At 50.4% G+C, this 15546-nt stretch overlaps 1 protein-coding gene across 1 annotated transcript in view; it reads left to right on the top strand.

Moving 5' to 3' along the window:
* The window catches only part of LOC109884512 (reelin), a 267753-nt gene that overhangs the window by 223937 nt on the left and 28270 nt on the right, over positions 1–15546 (top strand). Inside the window, 4 exon segments of the mRNA XM_031801457.1 lie at positions 43–198; positions 2596–2790; positions 15065–15141; positions 15143–15194. Coding sequence (XP_031657317.1) covers positions 43–198; positions 2596–2790; positions 15065–15141; positions 15143–15194 — 480 coding nt within the window.

Genomic DNA, 15546 nt, shown 5'->3' with positions numbered 1-15546 from the left:
TCCTCTCTTCCTTCTCTCTTTTCTCATCTGGTCCTCCAGGAGTGGTTGTCCAGTTCTCAACCAACAACGGGGTGCAGTGGCAGTTCCTGAGAGAGCTGGACTTTGGCTCCTTCCTGGAACCCCAGGTGGTGACCATTGAACTGCCTCCAGCCGCCAAGACCCCCTACACAGTGTTCCGCTGGTGGCAGCCACAGCAAGGTGAGGAGTCATACCTGCCTCTAATAGCCCACAGCAAGGTGAGGAGTCAGACCTGCCTCTTACAGCCCACAGCAAGGTGAGGAGTCAGACCTGCCTCTAACAGCCCACAGCAAGGTGAGGAGTCAGACCTGCCTCTTATAACCCATAGCAAGGTGAGGAGTCAGACCTGCCTCTAATAGCCCACAGCAAGGTGAGGAGTCAGACCTGCCTCTTATAACCCACAGCAAGGTGAGGAGTCAGACCTGCCTCTTATAACCCACAGCAAGGTGAGGAGTCAGACCTGCCTCTTATAACCCACAGCAAGGTGAGGAGTCAGACCTGCCTCTAATAGCCCACAGCAAGGTGAGGAGTCAGACCTGCCTCTAATAGTCCACAGCAAGGTGAGGAGTCAGACCTGCCTCTAATAGCCCACAGCAAGGTGAGGAGTCAGACCTGCCTCTAATAGTCCACAGCAAGGTGAGGAGTCAGACCTGCCTCTTATAGCCCACAGCAAGGTGAGGAGTCAGACCTGCCTCTTATAGCCCACAGCAAGGTGAGGAGTCAGACCTGCCTCTTATAGCCCACAGTATACATGACAGAGAACTGCTCTTATAGCCAACTGTCACGTTGGCATAATGGTTTTGGGAGACAGACGAAGGAATGTGTAACAGGGTTTTTTATTCAGCCCAAATTACGGCGTGCTGTGTAAAGGCACGGGAACGAAGACCAAACAAACACGTAACAAAAACACAGGGTTGAAACCCAAAACAAAAGAGCGAGGAGAACCTAGAATAAATAACACACAATGATGAACACACGGGACGAGACCTGTAATCATCTGCACAATCCACAAGGGCACGAAAGCCCAAACACACAGCACAGGTACTCTCACGCACCAACAGACATGGTAACAATACTGGACAGCACCATGGTGACCAACAGACACGGTAACAATACTGGACAGCACCATGGTGACCAACAGACATGGTAACAATACTGGACAGCACCATGGTGACCAACAGACATGGTAACAATACTGGACAGCACCATGGTGACCAACAGACATGGTAACAATACTGGACAGCACCATGGTGACCAACAGACATGGTAACAATACTGGACAGCACCATGGTGACCAACAGACATGGTAACAATACTGGACAGCACCATGGTGACCAACAGACATGGTAACAATACTGGACAGCACCATGGTGACCAACAGACACGGTAACAATACTGGACAGCACCATGGTGACCAACAGACATGGTAACAATACTGGACAGCACCATGGTGACCAACAGACATGGTAACAATACTGGACAGCACCATGGTGACCAACAGACATGGTAACAATACTGGACAGCACCATGGTGACCAACAGACATGGTAACAATACTGGACAGCACCATGGTGACCAACAGACATGGTAACAATACTGGACAGCACCATGGTGACCAACAGACATGGGTAACAATACTGGACAGCACCATGGTGACCAACAGACATGGTAACACTACTGGACAGCACCATGGTGACCAACAGACACATATATACAAGTACAATCAGCGGGAACAGGGGCCTGGTGTGCACAATGAAAGTTCCAGAAGGATCCATGACACCGCTATACGCCTATGTAGGTATTACATTAAAAACCATTTTAAAAAATCCAGCCACAATAGTAATTTACATACAACATGAGCAATGCCTACACTGTATTTCTGATCAATTTGATGTTATTTTAATGGACAGAAAATGGACAATTCTATGTGACCACACACTTATGAATGGTAGTGTATATTTGGTCCCTATATATTTGGTACCTATATATTTGGTCCCTATATATTTGGTACCTATATATTTGGTCCCTATATATTTGGTCCCTATATATTTGGTACCTATATATCTGGTACCTATATATTTGGTACCTATATATTTGGTACCTATATATTTGGTCCCTATATATCTGGTACCTATATATTTGGTACCTATATATTTGGTACCTATATATTTGGTACCTATATATTTGGTACCTATATATTTGGTACCTACAGTACAGAGGAAATAGAACTACTCTTATACCTTTCACACAACTGGCCCGAGCCGAGCCAAACCAAACTGAGCCGAGCCAAACTGAGCTGAGCCGAGCCAAACTGAGCTGAGCCGAGCCAAACTGAGCCGAGCCGAGCCAAACTGAGCCGAGCCGAGCCAAACTGAGCCGAGCCGAGCCAAACTGAGCCGAGCCGAGCCAAACTGAGCCGAGCCGAGCCAAACTGAGCTGAGCCGAGCCAAACTGAGATGGCCTTGTTATGCATCCACCATTTTTTTTACATCTGGAAACGTGCTGGAAAGGTCAATAGGGTGACAAGGGTCAAGGGTCAAGGTCAAGGGTCATACAGAGTATCTCTGTCTCTCCGCAGGTAAACACTCAGCCCAGTGGGCTTTGGATGACGTCCTGATCGGTATGAACGACAGTTCCAGGACTGGTTTCCATGACAAGTTCGCCGGGACGTCCCCTCTGAGACACAACTGGTACCGTGTCCAGGGGGGAGAGGTCACAGTGGACTGTTTGTCTCTGGACACGGCTCTGTCCTTCTACTCCGATGCCACAGACAGTGAGTCAAGCTACTGCGTACACACACACAGACACACACACATAAATTAGCCCCACTAATCGGTGCCTGTATATAGCCCCTCTACTGTATATAGCCTCTCTACTGTATATAGCCCCTCTACTGTATATAGCCTCTCTACTGTATATAGCCTCTCTACTGTATATAGCCTCTCTACTGTATATAGCCTCTCTACTGTATATAAACTCTCTACTATGTATAGCCTCTCTACTGTATATAGCCTCTCTACTGTATATAGCCTCTCTACTGTATATAACCTCTCTACTGTATATAGCCTCTCTACTGTATATAGCTTCTCTACTGTCTATAGCCTCTCTACTGTATTTAGCCTCTCTACTGTATATAGCCTCTCTACTGTATATAACCTCTCTACTGTATTTAGCCTCTCTACTGTATATAGCCTCTCTACTGTATATAGTCTCTCTACTGTATATAGCCTCTCTACTGTATATAGCCTCTCTACTGTATATAGCCTCTCTACTGTATATAGTCTCTCTACTGTATATAGCCTCTCTAATGTATATAGTCTCTCTACTGTATATAGCCTCTCTACTGTATATAGCCTCTCTACTGTATATAACCTCTCTACTGTATATAAGCCTCTCTACTGTATATAACCTCTCTACTGTATATAGCCTCTCTACTGTATATAACCTCTCTACTGTATATAACCTCTCTACGTATATAGCCTCTCTACTGTATATAAGCCTCTCTACTGTATATAGCCTCTCTACTGTATATAGTCTCTCTACTGTATATAGTCTCTCTACTGTATATAGCCTCTCTACTGTATATAGCCTCTCTACTGTATATAACCTCTCTACTGTATATAGCCTCTCTACTGTATATAACCTCTCTACTGTATATAACCTCTCTACTGTATATAACCTCTCTACTGTATATAGCCTCTCTACTGTATATAGCCTCTCTACTGTATATAACCTCTCTACTGTATATAGCCTCTCTACTGTATATCGCTCTCTACTGTATATAGCCTCTCTACTGTATATAGCCTCTCTACTGTATATAAACTCTCTACTGTAATATAGCCTCCTCTACTGTATATAACCTCTCTACTAGTTATATACGCCTACTCTACTGTATGCTAGCCTCTCTACTGTATATAGCGCTCTCTACTGTATATAACCTCTCTACATGTATATAGCCTCCTATACTGATAATATAGTCTCTACTACTGTATATAGCCTCTCTACTTGTAATATAGCCTCTCTACTGTATATAGCCTCTCATACACTGTATAGAAGGCCTCTCTACTGTATATAGCCTTCCTCTACTGTATTATAACCATCTCTACTTGTATTATACGCCTCTCTACTGTATATAGCCTCTACTGGTCCTATAGCCTCATCACTGCTATATATGTCTCTACTGTAGAAGCCTTCTACTGTATATAGCCTCTCTAACTGTATATAGGCCTCTACTGTCTATTAGGCCTCTCTACTGTTATATAGCCTCTACTGATTAGAGCCTCTCTACTGTATATAGCCTCTACTGTCTATAGCCTCTCTACTGTATATAGCCTCTACTGTCTATAGCCTCTCTACTGTATATAGCCTCTACTGTATATAACCTCTCTACTGTATATAGCCTCACTACTGTATATAGCCTCTCTACTGTATATAGCCTCTCTACTGTATATAGCCTCTACTGTATATAACCTCTCTACTGTATATAGCCTCTCTACTGTATATAGCCTCTACTGTCTATAGCCTCTCTACTGTATATAGCCTCTACTGTCTATAGCCTCTCTACTGTATATAGCCTCTACTGTATATAACCTCTCTACTGTATATAGCCTCACTACTGTATATAGCCTCTCTACTGTATATAGCCTCTCTACTGTATATAGCCTCTACTGTATATAACCTCTCTACTGTATATAACCTCTCTACTGTATATAGCCTCACTACTGTATATAGCCTCTCTACTGTATATAGCCTCTCTACTGTATATAGCCTCTACTGTATATAACCTCTCTACTGTCTATAGCCTCTCTACTGTATATAGCCTCTCTACTGTCTATAGCCTCTCTACTGTATATAGCCTCTCTACTGTATATAGTCCCTCTACTGTCTATAGCCTCTCTACTGTATATAGCCTCTCTACTGTATATAGTAAGTAAGCATTTCCCTGTAGGTATTCAGTGTAATTCACTGAATACCTGTTGTATTCGATGCACGTTACAAATAAACGTAGATTTGATAAACACACAGCAGGACGGGGGTCACAGTGGATTGTGTCCATTTCAACAGACAGTGATTCACACAAACCCCTGTCATCGATCCTTGATGGAAGTCTCTTCATCCCTATGACATGGAGAAAGCCCTCCACTCTAACCACTAGGCTATCTGCCGCCCCTCCACACTAACACTAGGCTACCTGCCGCCCCTCCACTCTAACCAGTAGACTACCTGCCGCCCCTCCACACTAACCACTAGGCTATCTGCCGCCCCTCCACTCTAACCAGTAGACTACCTGCCGCCCCTCCACTCTAACCACTAGGCTACCTGCCGCCCCTCCACTCTAACCACTAGACTACCTGCCTCCCCTCCACTCTAACCACTAGGCTATCTGCCGCCCCTCCACTCTAACCACTAGGCTACCTGCCGCCCCTCCACTCTAACCACTAGGCTACCTGCCTCCCCTCCACTCTAACCACTAGACTACCTGCCGCCCGTCCACTCTAACCACTGGGGGACCTGCCAACCCTCCACTCTTACCACTAGACTACCTGCCACCCCTCCACTCTAACCACTAGTCTACCTGCCAACCCTCCACTCTAACCACTAGTCTACCTGCCGCCCCTCCACTCTAACCACTAGTCTACCTGCCCCCCCTCCACTCTAACCACTAGACTACCTGCCACCCCTCCACTCTAACCACTAGACTACCTGCCGCCCCTACACTCTAACCACTAGACTACCTGCCACCCCTCCACTCTAACCACTAGACTACCTTCCAACCCACCACTCTAACCACTGGGGGACCTGCCAACCCTCCACTCTAACCACTAGGCTACCTGCCGCCCCTCCACTCTAACCACTAGTCTACCTGCCACCCCTCCAGTCTCACCACTAGACTACCTGCCACCCCTCCACTCTAACCACTAGACTACCTGCCAACCCTCCACTCTTACCACTGGGGGACCTGCCAACCCTCCACTCTAACCACTAGTCTACCTGCCTCCCCTCCACTCTAACCACTAGGCTAACTGCCGCCCCTCCACACTAACCACTAGACTACCTGCCGTCCCTCCACTCTAACCACTAGTCTACCTGCCCCCCCTCCACTCTAACCACTAGGCTACCTGCCGCCCCTCCACTCTAACCACTAGGCTACCTGCCGCCCCTCCACTCTAACCACTAGACTACCTGCCTCCCCTCCACTCTAACCACTAGGCTATCTGCCGCCCCTCCACTCTAACCACTAGGCTACCTGCCGCCCCTCCACTCTAACCACTAGGCTACCTGCCTCCCCTCCACTCTAACCACTAGACTACCTGCCGCCCGTCCACTCTAACCACTGGGGGACCTGCCAACCCTCCACTCTTACCACTAGACTACCTGCCACCCCTCCACTCTAACCACTAGTCTACCTGCCAACCCTCCACTCTAACCACTAGTCTACCTGCCGCCCCTCCACTCTAACCACTAGTCTACCTGCCCCCCCTCCACTCTAACCACTAGACTACCTGCCACCCCTCCACTCTAACCACTAGACTACCTGCCGCCCCTACACTCTAACCACTAGACTACCTGCCACCCCTCCACTCTAACCACTAGACTACCTTCCAACCCACCACTCTAACCACTGGGGGACCTGCCAACCCTCCACTCTAACCACTAGTCTACCTGCCGCCCCTCCACTCTAACCACTAGTCTACCTGCCACCCCTCCAGTCTCACCACTAGACTACCTGCCACCCCTCCACTCTAACCACTAGACTACCTGCCAACCCTCCACTCTTACCACTGGGGGACCTGCCAACCCTCCACTCTAACCACTAGTCTACCTGCCTCCCCTCCACTCTAACCACTAGGCTAACTGCCGCCCCTCCACACTAACCACTAGACTACCTGCCGTCCCTCCACTCTAACCACTAGACTACCTGCCGCCCCTCCACTCTAACCACTAGACTACCTGCCTCCCCTCCACTCTAACCACTAGGCTATCTGCCGCCCCTCCACTCTAACCACTAGGCTACCTGCCGCCCCTCCACTCTAACCACTAGGCTACGTGCCGCCCCTCCACTCTAACTACTAGACTACCTGCCGTCCCTCCACTCTAACCACTAGGCTATCTGCCGCCCCTCCACACTAACAACTAGACTACCTGCCGTCCCCCCACTCTAACCACTAGGCTACCTGGCGCCCCTCCACTCTAACCACTAGGCTACCTGCCGCCCCTCCACTCTAACCACTAGGCTATCTGCTGCCCCCCCACTCTAACCACTAGGCTACCTGCCGCCCCACCACTCTAACCACTAGGCTACCTGCCTCCCCTCCACTCTAACCACTAGACTACCTGCCGCCCGTCCACTCTAACCACTGGGGGACCTGCCAACCCTCCACTCTTACCACTAGACTACCTGCCACCCCTCCACTCTAACCACTAGTCTACCTGCCAACCCTCCACTCTAACCACTAGTCTACCTGCCGCCCCTCCACTCTAACCACTAGTCTACCTGCCCCCCCTCCACTCTAACCACTAGACTACCTGCCACCCCTCCACTCTAACAACTAGACTACCTGCCGCCCCTACACTCTAACCACTAGACTACCTGCCACCCCTCCACTCTAACCACTAGACTACCTTCCAACCCACCACTCTAACCACTGGGGGACCTGCCAACCCTCCACTCTAACCACTAGTCTACCTGCCGCCCCTCCACTCTAACCAGTAGTCTACCTGCCGCCCCTCCAGTCTCACCACTAGACTACCTGCCACCCCTCCACTCTAAACACTAGACTACCTGCCGCCCCTCCACACTAACCACTAGGCTACCTGCCGCCCCTCCACTCTAACCAGTAGACTACCTGCCGCCCCTCCACTCTAACCAGTAGACTACCTGCCGCCCCTCCACTCTAACCACTAGTCTACCTGCCAACCCTCCACTCTAACCACTAGTCTACCTGCCGCCCCTCCACTCTAACCACTAGTCTACCTGCCCCCCCTCCACTCTAACCACTAGACTACCTGCCACCCCTCCACTCTAACCACTAGACTACCTGCCGCCCCTACACTCTAACCACTAGACTACCTGCCACCCCTCCACTCTAACCACTAGACTACCTTCCAACCCACCACTCTAACCACTGGGGGACCTGCCAACCCTCCACTCTAACCACTAGTCTACCTGCCTCCCCTCCACTCTAACCACTAGGCTAACTGCCGCCCCTCCACACTAACCACTAGACTACCTGCCGTCCCTCCACTCTAACCACTAGGCTACCTGGCGCCCCTCCACTCTAACCACTAGGCGACCTGCCGCCCCCCCACTCTAACCACTAGGCTATCAGCCGCCCCCCAACTCTAACCACTAGGCTACCTGCCGACCCTCCACTCTAACCACTAGGCTACCTGGCACCCCTCCACTCTAACCACTAGTCTACCTGCCGCCCCCCACTCTAACCACTAGTCTACCTGCCGTCCCTCCACTCTAACCACTAGGCTACCTGCCGCCCCTCCACTCTAACCACTAGGCTACCTGCCGCCCCTCCACTCTAACCACTAGGCTACCTGCCGCCCCTCCACTCTAACCACTAGACTACCTGCCGCCCCTCCACTCTAACCACTAGACTACCTGCCGCCCCTCCACTCTAACCACCAGGCTACCTGCCGCCCCTCCACTCTAACCACTAGGCTACCTGCCGCCCCTCCACTCTAACCACTAGGCTACCTGCCGCCCCTCCACTCTAACCACTAGGCTACCTGCCGCCCCTCCACTCTAACCACTAGGCTATCTGCCGCCCCCCCCACTCTAACCACTAGGCTACCTGCCGACCCTCCACTCTAACCACTAGGCTACCTGCCGCCCCACCACTCTAACCACTAGGCTACCTGCCGACCCTCCACTCTAACCACTAGACTACCTGCCGTCCCTCCACTCTACCCACTAAGCTACTTTTCGCCCCTCCACTCGAACCACTAGTCTACCTGCCGCCCCCCACTCTAACCACTTGTCTACCTGCCGTCCCTCCACTCTAACCACTAGTCTACCTGCCGTCCCTCCACTCCAGCCACTAGACTACCTGCCCCCCCACCACTCTAACCACTAGACTACCTGCCACCCCTCCACTCTAACCACTAGACTACCTGCCGCCCCTACACTCTAACCACTAGACTACCTGCCAACCCTCCACTCTAACCACTAGACTACCTGCCACCCCTCCACTCTAGCCACTAGACTACCTGCCGCCCCTACACTCTAACCACTAGACTACCTGCCAACCCTCCACTCTAACCACTGGTGGACCTGCCAACCCTCCACTCTAACCTCTAGGCTACCTTCCGCCCCTCCACTCTAACCACTAGTCTACCTGCCGTCCCTCCACTCTAACCACTAGTCTACCTGCCGTCCCTCCACTCTAACCACTAGACTACCTGCCCCCCCACCACTCTAACCACTAGACTACCTGCCACCCCTCCACTCTAACCACTAGACTACCTGCCGCCCGTACACTCTAACCACTGGGGGACCTGCCAACCCTATACTCTAACCACTAGGCTACCTGCCTCCCCTCCACTCTAACCACTGGGGGACCTGCCAACCCTCCACTCTAACCACTAGTCTACCTGCCGTCCCTCCACTCTAACCACTAGTCTACCTGCCGTCCCTCCACTCTAACCAATAGACTACCTGCCCCCCCACCACTCTAACCACTAGACTACCTGCCACCCCTCCACTCTAACCACTAGACTACCTGCCGCCCGTACACTCTAACCACTAGACTACCTGCCAACCCTCCACTCTAACCACTGGGGGACCTGCCAACCCTCCACTCTAACCACTAGTCTACCTGCCGTCCCTCCACTCTAACCACTAGGCTAACTGCCGCCCCTCCACACTAACCACTAGACTACCTGCCGCCCCTCCACTCTAACCACTAGGCGACCTGCCGCCCCCCCCACTCTAACCACTAGGCTATCAGCCGCCCCCCAACTCTAACCACTAGGCTACCTGCCGCCCCTCCACTCTAACCACTAGGCTACCTGCCGCCCCTCCACTCTAACCACTAGACTACCTGCCGCCCCTCCACTCTAACCACTAGACTACCTGCCGCCCCTCCACTCTAACCACCAGGCTACCTGCCGCCCCTCCACTCTAACCACTAGGCTACCTGCCGCCCCTCCACTCTAACCACTAGGCTACCTGCCGCCCCTCCACTCTAACCACTAGGCTACCTGCCGCCCCTCCACTCTAACCACTAGGCTATCTGCCGCCCCCCCACTCTAACCACTAGGCTACCTGCCGACCCTCCACTCTAACCACTAGGCTACCTGCCGCCCCACCACTCTAACCACTAGGCTACCTGCCGACCCTCCACTCTAACCACTAGACTACCTGCCGTCCCTCCACTCTACCCACTAAGCTACTTTTCGCCCCTCCACTCGAACCACTAGTCTACCTGCCGCCCCCCACTCTAACCACTTGTCTACCTGCCGTCCCTCCACTCTAACCACTAGTCTACCTGCCGTCCCTCCACTCCAGCCACTAGACTACCTGCCCCCCCACCACTCTAACCACTAGACTACCTGCCACCCCTCCACTCTAACCACTAGACTACCTGCCGCCCCTACACTCTAACCACTAGACTACCTGCCAACCCTCCACTCTAACCACTAGACTACCTGCCACCCCTCCACTCTAGCCACTAGACTACCTGCCGCCCCTACACTCTAACCACTAGACTACCTGCCAACCCTCCACTCTAACCACTGGTGGACCTGCCAACCCTCCACTCTAACCTCTAGGCTACCTTCCGCCCCTCCACTCTAACCACTAGTCTACCTGCCGTCCCTCCACTCTAACCACTAGTCTACCTGCCGTCCCTCCACTCTAACCACTAGACTACCTGCCCCCCCACCACTCTAACCACTAGACTACCTGCCACCCCTCCACTCTAACCACTAGACTACCTGCCGCCCGTACACTCTAACCACTGGGGGACCTGCCAACCCTACACTCTAACCACTAGGCTACCTGCCTCCCCTCCACTCTAACCACTGGGGGACCTGCCAACCCTCCACTCTAACCACTAGTCTACCTGCCGTCCCTCCACTCTAACCACTAGTCTACCTGCCGTCCCTCCACTCTAACCAATAGACTACCTGCCCCCCCACCACTCTAACCACTAGACTACCTGCCACCCCTCCACTCTAACCACTAGACTACCTGCCGCCCGTACACTCTAACCACTAGACTACCTGCCAACCCTCCACTCTAACCACTGGGGGACCTGCCAACCCTCCACTCTAACCACTAGTCTACCTGCCGTCCCTCCACTCTAACCACTAGACTACCTGCCACCCCTCCACTCTAGCCACTAGACTACCTGCCGCCCCTACACTCTAACCACTAGACTACCTGCCGCCCCTACACTCTAACCACTAGTCTACCTGCCGCCCCTCCACTCTAACCACTAGACTACCTGCCACCCCTCCACTCTAGCCACTAGACTACCTGCCGCCCCTACACTCTAACCACTAGACTTCCTGCCACCCCTCCACTCTAACCACTAGACTACCTGCCAACCCTCCACTCTAGCCACTGGTGGACCTGCCAACCCTCCACTCTAACCACTGGGGGACCTGCCAACCCACCACTCTAACCACTATTCTACCTGCCGCCCCTCCACTCTAACCACTGGGGGACCTGCCTCCCCTCCACTCTAACCACTAGGCTACCTGCCGCCCCTCCACTCTAACCACTAGTCTACCTGCCTCCCCTCCACTCTAACCACTAGGCTACCTGCCGCCCCTCCACTCTAACCACTAGGCTACCTGCCGCCCCTCCACTCTAACCACTAGGCTACCCTGCCGCCCCTCCACTCTAACCACTAGGCTACCTGCCGCCCCTCCACTCTAACCACTAGTCTACCTGCCTCCCCTCCAGTCTCACCACTAGGCTACCCTGCCGCCCCTCCACTCTAACCACTAGGCTACCTGCCGCCCCTCCACTCTAACCACTAGACTACCTGCCGCCCCTCCACTCTAACCACTAGACTACCTGCCGCCCCTCCACTCTAACCACTAGGCTACCTGCCGCCCCTCCACTCTAACCACTAGGCTACCTGCCGCCCCTCCACTCTAACCACTAGGCTACCTGCCGCCCCTCCACTCTAACCACTAGTCTACCTGCCGCCCCTCCACTCTAACCACTGGGGGACCTGCCAACCCTACACTCTAACCACTAGGCTACCTGCCGCCCCTCCACTCTAACCACTAGGCTACCTGCCGCCCCTCCACTCTAACCACTAGGCTACCTGCCGTCCCTCCACTCTAACCACTAGACTACCTGCCGCCCCTCCACTCTAACCACTAGGCTACCTGCCGCCCCTCCACTCTAACCACTAGACTACCTGCCAACCCTCCACTCTAACCACTAGTCTACCTGCCTCCCCTTTATGACATGTTCTGCTACTACCAATACTCCAGGGGGTGTTCCATCAGCCATTTGTCATTTATAACACCCTGTTTGTCATTTACACGACCCGTGGCTTTTGAATGATAAATGTTTAGCTTTAACACCCTGCTTGTTATTTATGTGTTATGCATTACGCTGCGAGTGGATTTACATTGTGCAAATATTGCATTGCATCCAGTCCCATCCATTACCGCCGGGCCCAAGCAAGAGCCAACGTATCTGTGAACATTGCACCCCGGCTAGGAGGAGCGGCGCGTTTCCGTAAGTCATGTGATGTGTATTATTCCCCTTGGGAAGTGAAATATGAACCCGTCTACGGTATAAATCGAAGGTACCCCGTCTTTCTGGATTCACGCCCCCTTTTCCTTTACGTTTGATGTCGTACTGACTTGATTCCCGAGCGTTTTGCACTTCCTGTCTTCCCACACGATGTGACGTGAACGATGGACTGCTACACTGCCTTGAATAATAGTGGGGTTTGTTTCCCCACCATCTCAGCCTACACTATACCGTCTACACAGTCTCTATTCCAACAGATCAAATCAAAGTTTATTTGTCAAAAGTGCGCCGAATACAACAGGTGTAGTAGACCTTACAGTGAAATGCTGAATACAACAGGTGTAGTAAACCTTACAGTGAAATGCTGAATACAACAGGTGTAGTAGACCTTACAGTGAAATGCTGAATACAACAGGTGTAGTAGACCTTACAGTGAAATGCTGAATACAACAGGTGTAGTAGACCTCACAGTGAAATGCTGAATACAACAGGTGTAGTAGACCTCACAGTGAAATGCTGAATACAACAGGTGTAGTAGACCTCACAGTGAAATTCTGAATACAACAGGTGTAGTAGACCTCACAGTGAAATGCTGAATACAACAGGTGTAGTAGACCTCACAGTGAAATGCTGAATACAACAGGTGTGGTAGACCTTACAGTGACATGCTGAATACAACAGGTGTAGTAGACCTTACAGTGAAATGCTGAATATAACAGGTGTAGTAGACCTTACAGTGAAATGCTGAATACAACAGGTGTAGGTAGACCTTACAGTGAAATGCTGAATACAACAGGTGTAGTAGACCTTACAGTGAAATGCTGAATATAACCGGTGTAGGTAGACCTTACAGTGAAATGCTGAATACAACAAGTGTAGTAGACCTCACAGTGAAATGCTGAATACAACAGGTGTAGTAGACCTCACAGTGAAATGCTGAATACAACAGGTGTAGTAGACCTCACAGTGAAATGCTGAATACAACAGGTGTAGTAGACCTTACAGTGAAATGCTGAATACAACAGGTGTAGTAGACCTTACAGTGAAATGCTGAATACAACAGGTGTAGTAGACCTTACAGTGAAATGCTGAATACAACAGGTGTAGTAGACCTTACAGTGAAATGCTGAATACAACAGGTGTAGGTAGACCTTACAGTGAAATGCTGAATACAACAGGTGTAGTAGACCTCACAGTGAAATGCTGAATACAACAGGTGTAGTAGACCTTACAGTGAAATGCTGAATACAACAGGTGTAGTAGACCTTACAGTGAAATGCTGAATACAACAGGTGTAGTAGACCTCACAGTGAAATGCTGAATACAACAGGTGTAGTAGACCTCACAGTGAAATGCTGAATACAACAGGTGTAGTAGACCTCACAGTGAAATGCTGAATACAACAGGTGTAGTAGACCTTACAGTGAAATGCTGAATACAACAGGTGTAGTAGACCTCACAGTGAAATGCTGAATACAACAGGTGTAGTAGACCTTACAGTGAAATGCTGAATACAACAGGTGTAGTAGACCTTACAGTGAAATGCTGAATACAACAGGTGTAGTAGACCTCACAGTGAAATGCTGAATACAACAGGTGTAGTAGACCTCACAGTGAAATGCTGAATACAACAGGTGTAGTAGACCTCACAGTGAAATGCTGAATACAACAGGTGTAGTAGACCTTACAGTGAAATGCTGAATACAACAGGTGTAGGTAGACCTTACAGTGAAATGCTGAATACAACAGGTGTAGTAGACCTTACAGTGAAATGCTTACTTACAGGCTCTAACCAATAGTGTGAAAAAGGTATTAGGTGAACAACAGGTAAGTAAAGAAATAAAAACAACAGGAAAAAGACAGTGAAAAGAGACACTAAACTGTTTAGAAAAAGGTTTACTGTTTTGCAGCTTGAAACTAAAATATTCCGTTTTCACATCACTAACCCATTCACCTTGAACCCAATACCCAGCATCCTGACCATGTGTCTTTCTCTCCCTGTAACACTGTAACCCATCTCTAACCCATGAACTAGCCACTATGTTAACCATGTCTTTCTCTCCCTCCAGAGAAGCCACAGTATACAGAGAGCTGGGACACTGTAATCCATCCCCAGTCCATTAACTAGCCCCTAAGTTAACCATGTCCCTCTCTCTCTCTCTCTCTCTCTCTCTCTCTCTCTCTCTCTCTCTCTCTCTCTCTCTCTCTCTCTCTCTCTCTCTCTCTCTCTCTCTCTCTCTGCCTCTCTCTGCCTCTCTCTGCCTCTCTCTGTCCTCTCTCTGTCTCTCTCTGTCTCTCTCTGCCTCTCCAGAGAAGCCACGGTACGCAGAGAGCTGGGACTTTGAGGTGTCTGGCTCTTCCTTCCTGCAGTTTGACCTGTCTATGGGTTTGCAGTAAGACAGTCACGTCCTCTCATGGTGTCAGGCTGGAGTATTCCACAGGTATCACACTCTATACCACCCCTGAATCAGCCTTAGAAACTATACATTATCATAACGCATTACATGTGCATTATAAGGCATTATAAGGCATTATAAGGCATTACATGTGTATTATAAGGCATTATATGTGTATTATAAGGCATTATAAGGCATTACATGTGTATTATAAGGCATTATATGTGCATTACAAGGCATTATAAGGCATTATATGTGTATTATAAGGCATTATAAGGCATTATATGTGTATTATAAGGCATTATAAGGCATTATATGTGTATTATTAGGCATTATAAGGCATTATATGTGTATTATTAGGCATTATAAGGCATTATATGTGTATTATAAGGCATTA

Source organism: Oncorhynchus kisutch, linkage group LG22 (assembly GCF_002021735.2).
Source record: "Oncorhynchus kisutch isolate 150728-3 linkage group LG22, Okis_V2, whole genome shotgun sequence".
Taxonomy (NCBI): Eukaryota; Metazoa; Chordata; class Actinopteri; order Salmoniformes; family Salmonidae; genus Oncorhynchus; species Oncorhynchus kisutch.
This window is presented reverse-complemented; position numbering and strand designations above follow the sequence as displayed.